Source organism: Sinohyriopsis cumingii, chromosome 1, assembly GCF_028554795.1.
Source record: "Sinohyriopsis cumingii isolate HCF-2022 chromosome 1, ASM2855479v2, whole genome shotgun sequence".
Taxonomy (NCBI): domain Eukaryota; kingdom Metazoa; phylum Mollusca; class Bivalvia; order Unionida; family Unionidae; genus Sinohyriopsis; species Sinohyriopsis cumingii.
Genome location: NC_142961.1, coordinates 76,983,815 through 77,002,629, shown reverse-complemented (window position 1 = coordinate 77,002,629; position 18,815 = coordinate 76,983,815). Strand labels below are relative to the sequence as shown.

At 32.3% G+C, this 18,815-nt stretch overlaps 1 protein-coding gene across 2 annotated transcripts in view; it reads left to right on the top strand.

The window, feature by feature from the left end:
- Positions 1-17,631, top strand: part of LOC149807162 (transmembrane protein 65-like) — a 63,475-nt gene extending 45,844 nt beyond the window's left edge. Inside the window, exons 5-7 of one of the 2 annotated variants that reach the window (XM_089962914.1) lie at positions 2,683-2,725; positions 5,527-5,632; positions 7,986-17,631. In XM_089962914.1, the coding sequence (XP_089819040.1) occupies positions 2,683-2,725; positions 5,527-5,632; positions 7,986-8,093 (257 nt within the window). In that variant the 3' untranslated portion in view covers positions 8,094-17,631. The remainder of the gene's footprint in view (positions 1-2,682; positions 2,726-5,526; positions 5,633-7,985) is intronic. The other variant, XM_089962923.1, reaches the window with a different exon arrangement.
- The last annotated feature ends 1,184 nt before the right edge of the window (positions 17,632-18,815 follow it).

The window sequence follows — 18,815 nt, the reverse complement described above, 5'->3', positions numbered from 1 at the left end:
GGCAGATAATTATTATATTTTGCACATAATTAACATGTCTAGCAGATAATTACTGTATTCTGCACATAATTGACCTGTCTGGCAGATAATTATTGTATTTTGCACATAATTGACATGTCTGGCAGATAATTATTGTATTTTGCACATAATTAACGTGTCTGGCAGATAATTATTGTATTTTGCACATAATTAACATGTCTGGCAGATAATGAGTGCATCCAGCAGATTATGCATTATGCAGATAATTCATGTTTCCAGCAGATAATGAATGTGTCTTGTTTTTTGTTTTCTTTATTTGATTGTTAAAATTAAATTGGTCCTTTAGTTTTGGTTTTGTTGATTTTTGGAATAAATAATGCAGTACAGATTGAAATAGCATTAAATGATTTAGGTGAAGTAACAGTAAAGTGGTATTAAGATAAAATAACAGATAAGATTGTATTTAGGTAGAAAAAACAGTCAAGATTGTATTTAAGTAAAATCACAGTAAAGATTCTATTTAGGTAAAATAATAATAAAGATTGTATTTAGGTGAAAGAACAGCCAAAATTGTATTTAGTTTTAATAACACTCAAGATGGTATTTTGGTAATAGTAAGGATTGTATGTGGGTAAAATAAGTCAAAATTGTAATTAGGTGAAACAATAATCAAAATTTAATTTAGGTAAAATTACAGTCAAGATTGTCTTTAGGTAAAATTACAGTAAAGATTGTATTTAATTCACAATTATACTGTATCACGTCTGCAAATAAGAATCATTTATCAGTAAGAGTTGTATGCCTAAATATCATGATCGTTCAATAATATGTCCTGACATTTTCTGGGTTGTCCTCAATTTCAGACAAGCTTCAGGGCATTTGTCTCTGGTCTAGTCTGAGCCATCAGAAACACCAAGACTGGAACTATATCCATGTTTTCACTTCTGTCTCTTAATATTGATTTTCTTAAATCAGTCTTAAATACATCTTACTAATTTGTTTTGAATTCATTCACTCTCTAAATCTGAAATAATAGATAATGTCAAAGAGGAACATGTAAAAAATATTAAACAATGTCATATTTATAAAACACTGAATCCATAAATGAGCTATTGCAATGCCATAGACCTGTGTTTTAGATTATACTGTAAACCCTACCTTTGAAATTGACTAAATGAAAAAATCTACAGCTGCTCTGTCATGTTGCTCTTGACATTTGGATCTCTCATTCTTACACCAGAGGGCATTCCAACTCAATTACCTAAGTGATTAAAAGCTGTGATAAGAGCTGAGGTTTTAATTTCCTGGTAATATATATTTAAGTACCATTTTCTTTAATGTCAGAAAATTGTTGAAAAATAGCAATGACATTAGTGAACTTCATTGACATTGTTAGCTTTTCACTTTTTTCACCCGTGACTTTTGATCCAGTTATGCTTTCCTTTTAATGCACTGGCAGATCAAAAGCCTTCACTGAGACCAGGCAAATAACATAGATGTGATCTACTGGCAGATCAAAAGCCTTCACTGAGACCAGGCAAATAACATAGATGTGATCTACTGGCAGATCAAAAGCCTTCACTGAGACCAGGCAAATAACATAGATGTGATCTACTGGCAGATCAAAAGCCTTCACTGAGACCAGGCAAATAACACAGATGTGATCTACTGGCAGATCAAAAGCCTTCACTGAGACCAGGCAAATAACATAGATGTGATCTACTGGCATGGAGATTATAGAACTCTTAGCATAAATTTGAGTTTTCAAATGATCAAAAATGATATTTCAAATGTAAAGATCTATGTACATGTCTGACACAAAATCTCAGGCTTATGTTAAGTCAGTCTCACATGCTTTATGGTTGCCAGTCCTGGCCTGGATATCATCAAACTTTAAGCTTGTATCTGAGATTGAGTTTTAATTGTCAGCCAATCAGAGATAAGCTTTGAAATGAAACATGTCTTTATTTTGGTTGAAACAAAGTCTCTAGCTGTTTGTACTTTATACTGATTTGCTATTTATTCAGAAGCAGGAGAATGGTTAGCATTTTGTTATGTCATTTATTTGTTAATTTTCAGGAATCAGTTGTTGTATTGGTTTGTTTGTAATATTTCTCACAATAAATATCATTCTTATCAACAGGTATAATGCCATTTGCATTCTGTAATGTACATGTAGAAATGTTATAATCTGTAGCTAATAGCTATCAAGTTGAGTTTTTGTAATGGCAGTATATTGATATCATGATGTCAGTGATATGATGTCTTGTAAACTCACTTCATCAGTGTGGTTGGTTATGGTATAGCAAATGCTATTAAAGTTACATCCCAGGTATTTGAGTGTTTTCTAGTCATGACCTGGTCCCAGTTAATCAAACAAAGACAAAAAGTTGAATATTGGCATAAAACATTTGATTGGTCAATTTTAAGGCAGACTTAAGATACAGCCAATGAGATCATTGGATTTTAGACCTAAGTTTAAGTTTAGACCTATGTACTTTTAATTGGTTAATTTTTAAGTAAGGTTTAAACTTCATTATGTCAGATCACTGAATTCTAGGCCTAAGTTAGTTATGACTGATCAGTAGAACAGTACAGACCCTGATCTACAGGCATATTATGCTTTTACCGGATAGATTCTCTGTATATTGATCTGCTAATGAGACAATGTCAGGTGATTATTACTAAAATATTTTTTTTCAGCTGCAGCCCTTGGTAACTGGGTCTCAGATGTTGCTGGGATAGGGTAAGGATTTATAAATGGTCCTCCTCCTTGAGATTCCACACACAGAGACTCACACTGTACATAAAATGTACAATATACATAAAATATTTTGATATGCAAGTCAAAAAGCCAAGAGCAATTTCTTTTAATTGATGGGGCTGAGTTATGAAATGTATATATTGAAAGTAGCAGTTTGCAAGCATTCTCTGGCAGGAAATATTTGAATTGAATTTCACATTTGCTTTACAAATGAACTTGTTTATTAAAGATTTTCTTTATATCAATCATGCCAGCTAGTTTAAGTCATAATTTTCATACGTTCACATTCATTCACTAATTCGTTTTTGTTTTTATCAAGAAAGCAAGTATAAATAGGTATTTAAATGAATATATTAAACACACAAATAAATCAGTTAAACAATAATTTGATTCACAAAATTATTTAATTGATAAAAATGTAATTCTGTCGAGTATTCTGATGATTGTCAATTTGTTTGGTATGAGCTTTAGTCTTGAAAGATAAAAATTGTTTTGTCTGTTAGAAAAGTTGGGTCTTTCACAATATTTTTGTGATATCGCAAGAATCATTTAAGCTGCACAAGCAAATAAATAAATAAATGAAATCTAATCTCACTTTCATCAGGACTGAATTTGAGTATGTTTTGGCATATAAACAATGCCCTTTACCAGATAGAGAAGTGTTTTATAATTAAATTAAAAGGCAGGAAGGAGACAAAAGAATTTATCTGTAACTCCAATATCCATATGGTCATTTCTGTCATTACCAAATTTGTTTTTATTATTAGTCACAAAGGTCATTTGTCTTAAGCAGCATAAAAGAAAATTAGATTACTTGCAAAAAGTTATCTGTATGACAAAATCAAACAGATTAGCAGATGTTTCACAATTGTTTAATGAAAATACTGTTTTAATACTAAGTGCATTTTTAATGTTGCTTGAATTGTAATTGTAATGACCATAAAGATAATTGCTTATAGTTTATTAGCATGTAAGGTTAATTAATGAAACCATCAGGGTTTTAGACTGGGTGATTTTCAAATAACGTGGGTATCTTGGACTCTATTTTAGACACATGCTTTGTCAGATTTCCTTTGTGAATTGGAATTTTAATGCTTCTTTTTAAAACATTTTTGTATTTCATTCAGTTTACATGGACAGTTGGATTATTGCTACATTTCTTTCACGATGAGTTGTGAGAGACAGTGAAATGTAGAAAAAATGTGTCATGATAAAAGTTTTATTCTTATGTTCACATGTAACTTCTTACTTATATTCTGTTGCAACCGTTTGTTAATATTCTGAAGTAACTTTATACCCAGTGTTCGGCAATACAGATTCAAAGCTTTCTGCAGACATTAAATTCATTCACAGCAAGAAAGAAATATGGAAGTATTTACAGTGAGACCTTTTTGTAGTCAGACTTTTAGGGGTCACACATATATAATCAGCACCTAGTCAGTACCTTATCTTATTAACCTGTACCTAGTCAGTACCTTATCTTATTAACCTGTACCTAGTCAGTACCTTATCTTATTAACCTGTACCTAGTCAGTACCTTATCTTATTAACCTGTACCTAGTCAGTACCTTATCTTATTAACCTGTACCTAGTTAGTACCTTATCTTATTAACCTCTAGAGATTTTTTTCATTTTTGCCAGAAATGGGGGTAGGTCACATTTTTTAGTTTACTTCTGAATACATGCAAAGAACATCTGCTTCCAAATATTTTCATTTTGGAGAATGCCTAGTTGTGTTAAAGACATTGTTTTTAATTGGCTATTTTGCTCATGCATTTGCAGAAGGGTAAAAATTGGACTTTGGGGGGTGTGTGTGTGGTTTATTGGACCCATCATTTTTGTCCTGGCCACATTTTACTCGCAATCTCAAACTTTTTCAGTTCAAACTGGTCTGCTTTAGATCTCCAGCCAAAATGTCTAAAATATGGACACAAAATCTGGTTCTGACAACTGGCATCATTTTGGTTTTTAAAAATATCAGGTCTAAAACTGTAATGTGAGAATAAAGTCCAGATTATTTGGTATCATTGTAATGCTACGTCTGACTACTTTTCTGTAATACCACCAGCTTTAGTGTATCATACATGTAACAGAGCTTGAAAGTAAGGTACAGTCTCATGATGCATAAACGTGGCACTAGTTGTTATTGAGTTAGTGGCAGACCCATTTTCTGATGCGTATGATCCAGGGAAGGGTAAATTTGGAAGAACTTTCAAAATCAAGGTCTATCTATAGGTGTCATTCAAGGAAGTTGAATGGGAAGCGTTGCATAGTATTACATAACCAAACAGGTGCAATATCTGGTTATCTGAGAAATATGGAACATTTTTGGATAAGATTTGTATACGCATCATATCTGCTAGTAGTATGCTTCAGTCATTTTTAAAAATGTCCAGATTTATTTGAAGACAGTTATCAGTTTTTCTTAAGTTTATAAGTAGAAATAATTTGAAGAGAATTAAGGAATCAAATGACTTGATATGTGTGGCATATTTTTAAATCATTTGTTACATGAGGAAAAGAAGAAATGGGTATTCTAAATAATGAATATGACCTTGAAGGTTTAAATGAATATTAACAATGAATATTGGTTATTTTAGGGAAACCATTTAATACAAACACAGGCCTTGGGAATTTTAATATTTTTAAGTCCAAAATAATTTTATAACCAAGGTGCTTGTTCTTTTTTATGATTTATAAATGCTATTTTTATTGGCAGATTTTACTTTTAATTGGGTTCCACTGTACATTGAACCTATGAAAATAAGTCGGATTTCCTTCAGGTCTGCTCACTATGTGGAAGTGTTAGCCAGTAAGTTTGGACTGAAGTCCCCATCATTATCTGCTGCTCAAGTTGACATGAAAAAGACAAGATGGGCTTCCAATATAGTAAGTACTCATCATGTGTTGTGTGTTATCCATTCATGAACAATTGCTTCTTACCACTGTGGAGTCTATATTTCTGATCAGAATTTAATCAAACTTAGAATGTGGACATATATAATTAAAGACTCAGACAAGCTTGATAATGAGCAAGATCTATGCATCTTTGATAATTTTGCATTTGATAGGTTGATCTTATTTGAAGGCCATATTTTTGATCAGGTTTCGATCTAACTTGGGCTGGAGTCTTTCATTATAAATTTCTCAGATGAGTTCAATAATGATTGAGATCTACAAATATTGATGAGGAGTTTATTAATCTGATTGACTTATTACTACTCAGGAAACCATATCTTTCATCCAGTTTTGATTACATTTTTAATATTTGCTTTTATATGAAGATCTTGGGTAAGTTTGATAATGAATAAGATCCATGCATAATAATCAGCTGATCTTATGTTGCACATGATTTGAAGAGATTTTTGTGTTTATTTTTTTTTTTTGTTTTTGTGTTTTTATTTTTGGAAAACAAGAGAGGTAACCCATGAAAAGGACTATTTACAATCATAGGTTTTGAGTTATGCAGAGTTATTCCCCATGCAGAATACAAAATACAACATCAAAGATCAAAATTAGAATACATTATTACACAATAGGGACTATAATGAATGATTTGTAATTTAAACTGCACACAGACAGGTGAACATTTGCAAAAACTAGGATAAGGTGGCATTTGGAATAAAGATTGGTCTCCATATAAAAATGATGGGTCCATTAAGCAAAAAAAAAAATATAACTTGTACCCTTCTGCTCATGCGCAAGCAAAATAACCAATGGAAAATGATGTTTTTAATACAACTAGGCATTAGTTTCATGGAAAATCTATTGAAAGCCGATGTATTACAATGTATTCAGAAGTAGCCCCCCAAATGTCTTTCCTATGTGCATTTCAGGCGAAAACATCAAAAACTTATGCGGCCGAATGAGTTAAATCTGTTTTATTTGTAATAATTGAGTTTATCCCATAGCTGCCAAGTGTGCCATTTTTTCCCGTATTTGTCCCGTATTTGGACTTGAATATGGGTGTATTTTTGTGTACAAAAATGTTTTTTTAATTTAAAAACATAATAAAATTTCTTGGAATTTTCAGTTTCAAATGGACACTCAGTTCCATTCTGATAGCAGATGTATCACATGTATGTAGGAATACAGTTCTACAGTATGATTAGTTCATTTGAAATCGAGGCTACCATGTCTGTCTTTATTCGTCATATTGGCTTTCACAAATAATTAGCGCAGTCACTGTATCTCATCTTCATAATATTCAACTTCTAATCATGTTGAATAGGAAACCAGAATGTTCAGAATTTTCTCCAGGAAAGACAAGAAAACAGAACTGGAAGGACAATTGTGTCATCTTGTTTAGATTTGTAAAACCATCTAGTAAACAAGAAAATGTTATGTTTTGCAAATTGTGTAATGTGATTTCTCTAGAGGTGCCCATGAAATAGAAGAGCATGAAAAAGTTGCTAAACATCAGCTTGCTGCTTCATTATACACAATTCAACCTGAACTTATGATGTATATAAATACCAGAGAGATTCTTGATGTAATTCAATCGAAATTCAGTTTATTAAATATCTTTTAGAAATGAACCTTCCTCTTTCAGTTACTAGTGTTGCTAGCAATTTATTTTGCACACGTTTTCCAGACAGTAAAATCGCAAAGGATTACTTGTATGCTAGAATGAAAACAGTTCAGTAAAAGTCACACAGAATTGAGATCATCAATGAAAGTTGGTACATTGGAATCGATAATGATTGAAGAAGAAAAAAAAACAAGGTGTAGAAAAGGCTCCTACAAACAGCCTGTGTCTGAATGTGTTACACTCTTCCACCTTCTGAATGGGCACCCGAATGGAACATGCTGCCCATACAGAAGGTACAAGTGTGCAACACGTGCATCTTTGACATTAAATAATTATGTAAGGTGCCTGCCTACTTTACTGATGGTTGTATATGTTGTAAATAGTTACATATGCATTAAAATTTTAATAATCAGTATTTGTTCTTGAGAATCAGTATTTCAGTCATAAGCAGTCAGTATTTTTGTGCTCGGGGGTTGGCAGCTATGTTATCCTGTGCTTTTAATAGCAACAGTTCGTGTTTAGTTAGACAAGATTGCACGTTCTGCATGTCTTGTAAAAGTTAAGGAACAACATATAGTTCTAACTGTGACAAAGTTTTAGGTAACAGGCCAGTTGACGTAGTGTAAAATATTTGTATATTTTTCCTAAAGACAATGTCATAATATTTAGTACATGAGTTATTTTTAAACTGCCTATATATGATTCTTTCAGGGCAAAGCACTGGGTATCACCATTGGATGCTTTCTTGGAATGCTACCACTGCTGTTTTATGAACCTCCCAAAAAAGGAATGATTAAAGAGGAAACCAACAAGAGCTAAGTCATTGCTGAACACTCACCTTGGAAGTTTTAACTCTCATGTTACCTATTTTAATTAAAATTTTACTGCATATGTAGCACCACCCAGACCAACGAGGAGACTCCATGATTCAACCCTCAAATTTTGACTAATCAAAAGTGAGAAAAACTGGAGATCTTTCTTAAGCTTCTCCAGAATTTCCACATTTATTGTGTATATATTTTAAATTGCTGAAATAAATGTCTTTTGTATGCATTAGAGTACTAGTGAACTGATTGTGAAAAAAGTGCTGCAGCAAATGTTACAACACCTTCAACACTAGAACAAGTTGTAAAAATGGCAGAATAAATGAACAAGTTACTAATGAAGAATTGAGACTTGTATATGATGTATAGGAGGCTTGACCTTTCTGATAGCTTGATGCACATAGTTTATACAGTGTTCCCTCACTATAAACCCCCTCATTACACAGCATTCAGGTTCTTGTCACATGAGTATGGCCATGGAGCCCAATACATTATCCAAGTTAACTTATGTAATTATTTATTCATTAGGCTTTATCTTTCTCCTGTCAAGAACAGTAATAGTTTTGTTGCACATGTATTGAAGTCGATTTTCTAGGTTTGTTACAACCATGCACTTGTTATGACACAGCTTTGCATGCAACACACATCAGTATTCAGTATATAATTGGAACCTGAAATTTGTGCTTACTGAAGTGCATTATGTATATTTTATGACTATGCTAATGTTTCATTTGAGTAAGTTTCCTCACAAAAGTTTGAAAACAATTTTGTATTTATGAAAATTGTGAAACATTATGCTAAAGAATGAGATTCACCGAGAGCACATTAACTCAGATATGTCAGAAGTATTCTTTAGAATGGTCTGAAATGACATTTATTTGTATTTTACACTGAAGGTAACTTTTTATGCCATCTTTGTCAAGCAGCAGCATTTATTTTAAGTTCAACTGGATATAGACCAGAAGAGCCTATGGGATGGTCCATTGTCCATCGTCCAACAACCAGTCTTCTTTTGGTACAAATTTGTTAGTGCTACTCTTCGTAAACTACTTTGAGAATTGCCATGAAACTTTACATACACACTCTTCATCAGGTCCTAAGTGAAAATGGTGTTACTCAGAGATCCATATGGTCACCCCAACATCCATCTTGAAAATCTTGTTATCACTACTGCTACTAAATGGATGGTCATCTCAAGATCGGTTTTCATTGAACAGACTTTTTGAGATGTCTAGTTGATTATAAACAAAAATGGTACCAATCTGATATCAGATGGCTGGCAGCCATCTTGAAAGTCATGTTACAGTTTCTCCTTCTCAGTAGAAAGTCACATCTGCATGATGTTTGAACCAGAAATCTTATTATGATGTCTAGTTGGTCCTAAACGAAAATGGTTCCATTCAGGTATCAAATATGGCCACCAAAATGGAAATTTTGAAAATCTTATTTATACTCCTTCTGAATGGAAAGTCATATTGGCATGGAGTTTTCACCAGAATTCTTATGATATCTAGTTTATCTCAAATGAAAATGGTGCTGCCCAGACATCCATAATAAACTGACTTTTGTACTAGATACCATGACAACTTTGTAAATGTCTTGCATTTAAGATAGGAAAGACACCTATTGATTTGGAGTCAAAAAAGGTTAATGGTCACATTAAGCTGGACTCCAATAAGGAAAACAGAATGTTTAATATGCAACAAACCATGACCAGACTTTGTAAATGGTATGCATTTAAGACAAAAAAGATGCCTGATGGTTTTGAGTTCAAAAGTTCAAGGCCCATAAGCAGAAAGAAGAAAAATGGTTTCCACAAAAAAAAGTTGGCATGGCAGGTATATAACGTCTTATTTATTGTTCTCATGCTAGTATTTAAATCCTTGGATTGGAGAAAGAGTATTACTGTTTCCACAGAAGGATCGTGGTGTATTTCATAGTTTAATTTGTGGTTTTCTGTAACCGTGAAAGCCACAAAAATTAGAGTAACGTTAAAATTTTTCAGTAAAAAAAATCATGTCCAAAGAAGTACATTTGGAAAACTGTCCCAAGTAATTGTTGAATTATTTCTTATTAACTTTGAGCTGTTACGACTGTAGTGACCAGTACAACTTTAAAATCATATTGGAATGCAGGGCTATTATTCTAGTTGTTGGCAGTATATACTTACTGTAGACCATTTTAAATTAGCAACTTAAAATCACACTCCTTGACATGAGTGATCCTGTTTAATTTTAACAGATTTTTTATAAAACGATTAGTCTAAATGTTTTAAAGAAATTTACATTGCTTTTTGTTAACAGTGACAAAATTGCTTTCAGTTTATCTGCAGCTGAAATATAAAACAGTTACATAAAACATTGTTTTTGGATTGTGCATTGGGAGAATTTGTAGATTATTTCACACTGCATTGACTTGCAGCCATGGAGACAATAACTTTTAGTATTTTCAAAGTCACAATTAAACCAAGCTTCCTCAAATTTTGCACCCGTCTTAATCTGTATGATCACAAGCAATTGTCTTAAACTGTATGGTCACATACACCTGTCTTAATCTATATGGTCACAGGCACCCGTCTTAAGCTATATTGTCACAGGCAACTAATTAGTTCATGAGGTACAGAACAGCCTTCCTGTAGTGCTATATTAAATACCATATAATTAAAAGAATGAAGGTTACTAATTGGCTGAAAATAGTTCTCCTGAAAAGTTAACATAATATTTTAGAAGTTTACATATGAATAACTTCTGTGCTATAGTAGGCTTGAACCTAAAAGCATTTTCAGTTTATCATGCAGGTACTATTGGATGCACACAGATAGATCGCACTGAGCCACATTTATATAGAAGGCACATTCAAGGAAATTTAACTATAAAATTAGCTATACTGAATGTATTTTCATCGTTGATTAGTTTCCATTTGGATAGATCATTGTAAGCATGATTTGGTGGTCTTGAATTGTAAAGCCAAACATTAATGTTACTGACAATGGGAAATGAAATAGTTGTCTGCATCCTATAGCAACAGATGTACCCAGTGGGAAAGGACACAGATAAAATTTGCCCTACCTCATTCTCACTTGTTTTATCAGCCTGTTTGGACAAATCTGTTGGGGATTTTGTTACATTTTATAAGTAAGTTTTCTGTTGGGATATTTTAATAAAAAGCCATGTTATGTATTTTCTCTGCAGCATTATAAATACTTATAACACATGTACCCCAAAATCTTTGTGCCTTAAATTCGAACACATAAATGTTTGATGAACAGTTCTTAACTTCCAAAAGAAGAACTAAACAATGACTGCAATTATTATAGGCTAGGGAAGAAAAATAATGAATTTTTATGCTACAATTTTTCTAAAATATTGCATATTTCTGTATTGTTTTAAATTTTAAACCAGACAAACCCAGACCACTAAACAAGGTTACATGACCACTGTCAGTTAGGTTTGATACCTTGCTCTGCAACTTTGAAATTAATTTGAGATAATAATTTTTCTGATTTTGCGATAGTTTTCATGCATTATTTGAAATATTTGACTGATTGTATTACATGTAATGATCCCAGATTACTCCCCTCTGTTGGAGTCTTATTTTTTTTGCACATAGGAATCATAATACTTCTTTTTGCATAGATCAAGAAATATCAAACTTTTGTTCTTGAGTGGAAATTTTATCAATTTGTTATTTTAGCTTGCTCCCAAAATGAAATATCCTTGATATCTTCAAAATGGTAATTGTGAGACAGCCATGTTATTGTAAGATGTTTGAAGAAGAAGAAAAAAGTATTGGCTATGAATAATTATAATGAAAGCAAAATTTGATTTTAGGTCACAGACAAAACAATTTTTTTATTAGCTACAGAACCAGGCTTTGTGTGGTGGGTATATTGAATACAATATTTAAAAAATGGTGGTTGCTCACAGACGGAAAATACTAACTTGACTAAATGTGTAATTTGTTTCAGAAAAACCCTGCGTATAGATAAATTTTACACTTTTTACCATTTTCATTTTACATTGCTGCCACACAAGTACTACCGGATGTAAAAAAAATATCTCATCAGATCTTGCTTTTATAGTGGCCAGTGGGCATCCTGCAAAGGAATTATTGTACAAAATGAGCAACACAGCACATAATTTTCATTATTTTAAAAATGTCCTCATGGATAAGTTATAGGATGTAAGCCTGATATGCGATTCTTTATACAAAAATACAGTTCTTGGATCAAATTGTAATGACAGTCTATGAAAATTAAATTAGTTCCCAGTGCACATATTTTTGATAATATATTTATATATATATATATATAGTTCCAGTGTGGTTAAGCCTCTTTCACTTTACAAATACTTTTGTAGGTAGACTAAATATGAGTCACTAACATTTGCTCAGTATTATTTGTCAAGCCGACCTTGGCTGAAGCTCAAGACAGCAATTACTTTGATGTCCATGTGCATTTCCATCCATCCATGCCTTAGATAAACCTCGGGTCTTAAAGTTTGAAATTAACCCCAATGTTAAAGTTTGAGATTAACCTCAATGCAAAACATTTTCCCTTAGCTACATAAAAAGTGGGCTGGACAAAAAGTGGGTTCTCTTGTTTTAATTATAGCTTAATATACAATAGGCTTATAACAATGATTTTGTTAACCAATACTATTGTAAAGCATTATACATCATACTGAAATTTGCTTCACTGATTTAAAAATTGCTACTTAATATTTGATAATTAATATTTTTATTTATAATGTATGAAGAAGATTGTTCCTTTGATTTAAAAAAATGTCAGTTTATGCAACTTTTTTATGATAGTTGATTTGGGTTTTTTTGTATGCTATAAAGAAAACAAACCTTTCGTAAGTCCAACTTTTGTCTAGCACAATTCAGACAAAGACATGTTCTCTGTTAAAAACTTAGTGACCTAGTGTTGTGATTTATATATGTATCATTGAGAAGCCTTTTTATTTTAGATGTTTGTGGAATAAGACACTATTGAGATGCATGTACATCATGCCAAAATACATTGCTTATCCTTAACATAAGGAGCAAAGTGCTTTGTGGGCATTAACAATACATGTACTGTACTGCCATGCCTTTATGTTGAGTGCATTGTGTCATTGACCATACGCTACTGCCATGCCTTTATATTGAGTGCAGTGTGTACTGGTCTGTGGACCAAAGTTCAATTTTTTTATGTATATCTGCACTATTTGGAGGTAATATTTTTTATTTTATTTTGCGGCCATATGTAATTTAACACAAAGATCCATTGGATTCTGAATGGATGTATTCGGCAAACTCAATACTGCCATGTTTCATCTTCTTTATCACTTATTATTATTTAAGGAAATTGTTATTTTGACATGTTTACATATTGAGAGAACATTGAAACGATGACAAATTTGGTTAGATCAGATCAGATTGTATTATATAAATGAAGTTTGTAGTGTGGATCGGCAGTTAAATGGCCTAATGAATTATTGTAAATGGAGTTAGTTCCCTTGAGTCATGTTTCACTTCCCTTGAGTTGAATTTCATTGCTTGTATGAAATTTATCTAACATATCTTGGCAATTTATTGATGTATGCATCTTAATGGGTTCAAAGGCTTGGTGTATCTCCCCACCTTGAAAAAAATTGAGAAATCTGGATTATACATTACAAACATGGCATAGGCCTAGCTGTGCCACTGAGTAGTCATTTTGAAGATTATCATTAGTTGTAGTGATGGAGACATTTTATTGAGCCATAATCTTTAATTCAGTGAAGATGAAATATTATAGATTTGGTATCTATGATGCAAATGTGACGAAGCATCAGTTGAATGGAGTTTGTTATCATTATCTATGTGTTTATTTTAAGCCACCTTATGGTTGGGTTTTTTGTATGCCTAAGGATTTGGCTTTAAATCAGAGCCATAATGAGATGTTTATTATTTCTCTCCAACAAAGTTGTCAATTGGACTTTGTCCATTTGTTTGGTTTTTTCTTTACATCCTCAATAATTTGGACTATTTAACCATCATATGATAATTGGTATGTGAATGCATATCATGGAGTGTTACTAAACCATAGCAAAACTATGTCACTGTGACCTTGTTTTCTCAGTATTTTGAATTTTCAGCTATCTTTTTATTACACACTCAATATCCTGAACCCTGTTTAACCTACACTTATGAAAATTGGACTGTGAAACACACACAGTAAGTCAGCCATTCCAAAAGTTAAATATAATAAAATCTATAGGTCAAAGGTCAAGCTTGGTAGTTGGGGAAAGGTCACAAGATGGATGTATAATATGCCATTTCTGGCACTGTTTTTATGATGGACATAAAAACACTTATCAAGCTTAATTATACCCGAACAACAGGTATACTCGAGTCATTTTGTCAATCTGTCACATTTTTGTGTACTTATTATCGAGAGAACCATTTGAGATATCTTCATTAAACATGTCCTGTAATAAAAACAGAATCTGTCTCTTTAATTAAATTACAAATTGTTTCCATAAGTCTGAACACCACTCTTATCCATTGAACATTTCCAGGACTATCTGAGATAATTGTCTAAAATTTGGTATACCTTTCAATCTTGAAAAGAGTCCATGTCCCATATATGATTGGGCTTTAGCGGATTAGTACTTTTAGAGTTGCCTCCCCATTTTGGGAAATTTGTATGTAAACTTAATATCTTATGGTGACAGCTTGTATACCATCAAATGATCAAAAGAATACTTTATTTGATCTCATTGCATAAAATGTGCATTCAGAAAACACTAAAATCAAACAAAAATGATCATGTCCTATTTTCTTTTTTGGCAACATTTCAGAGGTTATTGTCAGGAATATATTCAAGAATATTTTAACTTCATTTTGGCAGTAGGGGATTTCAGTTTATCTCCCATTCCCATTTTAATAATAATAATAATAATAATAATAATTATTTGCATGGAACCAATTCTCCTTGTGGCCCTCAGTTATTTGCATATTTATATGCATAATATATACTTGCTCACATAATAAATAAAGGAACATGCATCTTGTAATTCATTCTGTTGGAGAAAACAACCCCAAAGAATTTAAAAAGGAAAAGGTGTGTATGAATATAATATCTTTAAACAGCATTTTAATGGAACAGGCTCCATCTTCATGTATTGTGTATGAACAGAACAAAACGAAATGAAAAGTTTGAAAATTTATACTTTAAGTTGTAATATATTTGTCAAGTCAAACAGGTTCCACTTTTCATCCATTGAATTAGATAATAATTAAATGCATATATATTTTGTCTTTCTCTGATTTCCTGTGGGATTCTGTACCAAACTAGAGGCCCCAGATATTGACAACTTTTCTTAAAAGAGTTCTTTATTTGGTTTTGGAATGGAAAGAATGTTGTTATTTGTGTGATAATTCATTTGTTTTTTAAAGTATTTGTGAGACATTTTCACGTGTTTTATATTGTCTTTATGCAAATGTTTCTTCTGTGTGCTAACTTGATGTTGTAAAGGTCTTGGAGCTTTTTTAAAAAATTAAGCGCTCGATAAAGTCAGTATTATTATTTAAATTATTATTATTATTATTATTATTATTATTGTTAGCTGAACTTGGAAGTGTTGCCTTGTTTTATAGCATGAAATATTTCCTCAAGCTGGGGCCATATTGTTTGAAATTTAGTGCATACATTTTAACCTTTCTTGAAAATTGACTTAGTGTTAATATTGTAATACCATTGATTGCATTTGGAATGTTTACTGTTAATATTTTAATATAATGTATTGCATTTGTGATGTTATGGTAATATTTTAATACCATTTATTGCATATGGGATGTTTACTTTTAATATTTTAATATCATTCATTGCATTTGGGATGTTTTCAGCATTATTTAGGATGAGTGTGCAATTTTTTTTTTTATAAGGGAAATAATTTGCAAATATGTTTGTCAGAAATGTTTGCCAAAATGTCATATAGCATTACACTGATCCATGTATGGCTGTATATAGCATTTGCAATATATTACCCTCTCTTTAGTTGATAGATACGACCTTCTCTTGCTAAAAAACCACAGACTTGAATTGACTTATGACTTGATATGACTTGAATCTGTTCATTCCATTACAAATTGTTGTCGGGGCCCCGAGTGGCCGAGTGGTCTAAAGTGTTCTTCATTACGGATCACTGCCATCTCACCTCTGTCTGCGGCGGTTCAAGTCTAAGATTCAGCCTGTGTGGGTATGTGAGAAAGCTTGCCAGTAGCTTCTCGTGGGTCGGTGGTTCTTTCCGGGGTTTTCCCGGGTTCTTCCTCCACCATTAATACTGGCCGCCATGTATAGCCTATTGTGTGCTGAAAAATGGCGTTAAACCCCACAACAACAACAACAAATTGTTGTCAACTATAACATCAGCAATTTTGTATTGGGTAACCATTTGTAGACAAGTTTATTTTAACTTGAGATTAAAATTACTGTTTTCTAATTTTGCTTTCTTTTGTTGGGTAGTAATCAATACTTTTTCTGTATTGGCTATCATGCCATTTTCCTTAACACAAGGAATGAAAGCTGCATGTCTTTTACTTTTTTCAAAAACTCTTTAACAAAAAAACTTGTAAACTTGCATACTTTTTATAACTTTGCATGTTTCACTATTTCTGATAATTGCATGTCATTTTGGATCTATTTTGTTGATTGTCAAAATGCATGATATATATATACAAGTATAGGTAAAACCCATTATAATGTGATTTGTTATAACATGACTCTGCTTATAACATGACGGCAGCATGGCTCCCATTTTTTAATTTAAAACCATTTTTTAATTTAAAGTGATCTCTCTTTTTAATATCCTAAATACATGCTCTCAGAAAAGCCAATTATTTGTATCCCTAACCAATGTTTAATCCCTCTATTTAATGTTGCTTTAACTTTCCGAATTTTTCTTAAACATATTGCAATATATGAGCAGAAGGTTAGTTAAAACTGATGACATTGAAATTTCAATGCACATTTTCTATGGGGAAGTTTTTCAAAAAGTTTGTTAATGCGATCCCGTTTATGTTGCGATGTTATTCTTTGGGTCTTGAGCATCATGTTATAACGGGTTTTACCTGTACCTGTTATAGGAGGACTGCATGCTTAAAAACTGGGCATCACATTTTCAAGGTCATCTGATGTTTTAATTTTCAACTATAAAAAATATCTGGTATCTTAATTTCAAAATTATCATTTTGGCTGTCATAGTTTCAAGATATTAGGGTATTTATAACAGATCTATTGAAATTTATATTGGTGCCTATGTTTGCATGCATGTATAATGTATTTAGATACTGTATCTAGGCATATATTTCAAATTCTTATTGTAGTTTCATATTCCTTAGATAAACAAACCCTTTTTTCTCATATATTTTAGTTATTGCAATGCATTATTGATGTTGACATTCCTAGTTATGATTATTTTGCTATGATATACCACCCTACTAGAATTATATTTTTTCTTAGAGTTATTTACTGTCAACTCAAAATTAAATATTTTAATACATGATTGTATGTTACTTTTAATGTCTTTTCATATTTATAAGCGTGCAAATCGGATTATTTACTAGTATAACATCAACAGATGTATTTTGTGTTGTCAAATTTTGTGATCTCTCTTATAGAAAAAAATCACAGAGATGGGGAAACAGTTATATGTGGGCATTGACATATAGGACATGCATATATCTAACCAGTGCTTGCCTCATAAAAGTTCATCTTTGACCAGAATGCATACCTTTCCAGTGTCCACTATCATTGAGTCCCATTGCCTTGATGTTTTTCACTAAAAGACTTCTTTATGATGTCTAGTTGGTCCTGAGTGAAATTGTGACCATCATACATCCAATATGGCCATTGCATTGACCATCCTGTCAATCTTATCATTGCTCATCCTAAATGGATGGTCTTGTGATATTCATTAAAAGACTTAACATGGTGTCCAGTTGATACTAAATGAAAATGGTACCAATCTGACATCCAGTATGGCCACAATGACAGTTCTCTTAACAATCATTTTATTACTACTCCTCCTAAACAGATTATCATATTGACATGAGGTTTTGATTAAAGTTTTTTTCTATCTACTTGGTACTCAATGAAAATGGTACCAGACAGGCTGCCAAATCTTTTTCTAGCTATCTATCATATACTAATGGCCATAATTACAATGAGTTTTCACCCAAAGATTTCTTGTCATGTCAGGTTGGTACTAAGTGAAAATGATGTCAGTCTGACATACAATATGGCCATGATGTCATGTCAGGTTGGTACTAAGTGAAAATGATGCCAGTCTGACATACAATATGGCCATGATGTCATGTCAGGTTGGTACTAAGTGAAAATGATGTCAGTCTGACATACAATATGGCCATGATGTCATGTCAGGTTGGTACTAAGTGAAAATGATGCCAGTCTGACATACAATATGGCCATGATGTCATGTCAGGTTGGTACTAAGTGAAAATGATGTCAGTCTGACATATAATATGGCAGTGATGTCATGTCAGGTTGGTACTAAGTGAAAATGATGTCAGTCTGACATACAGTATGGCCATGATGTCATGTCAGGTTGGTACTAAGTGAAAATGATGACAGTCTGACATATAATATGGCAGTGATGTCATGTCAGGTTGGTACTAAGTGAAAATGATGTCAGTCTGATATACAATATGGCCATGATGTCATGTCAGG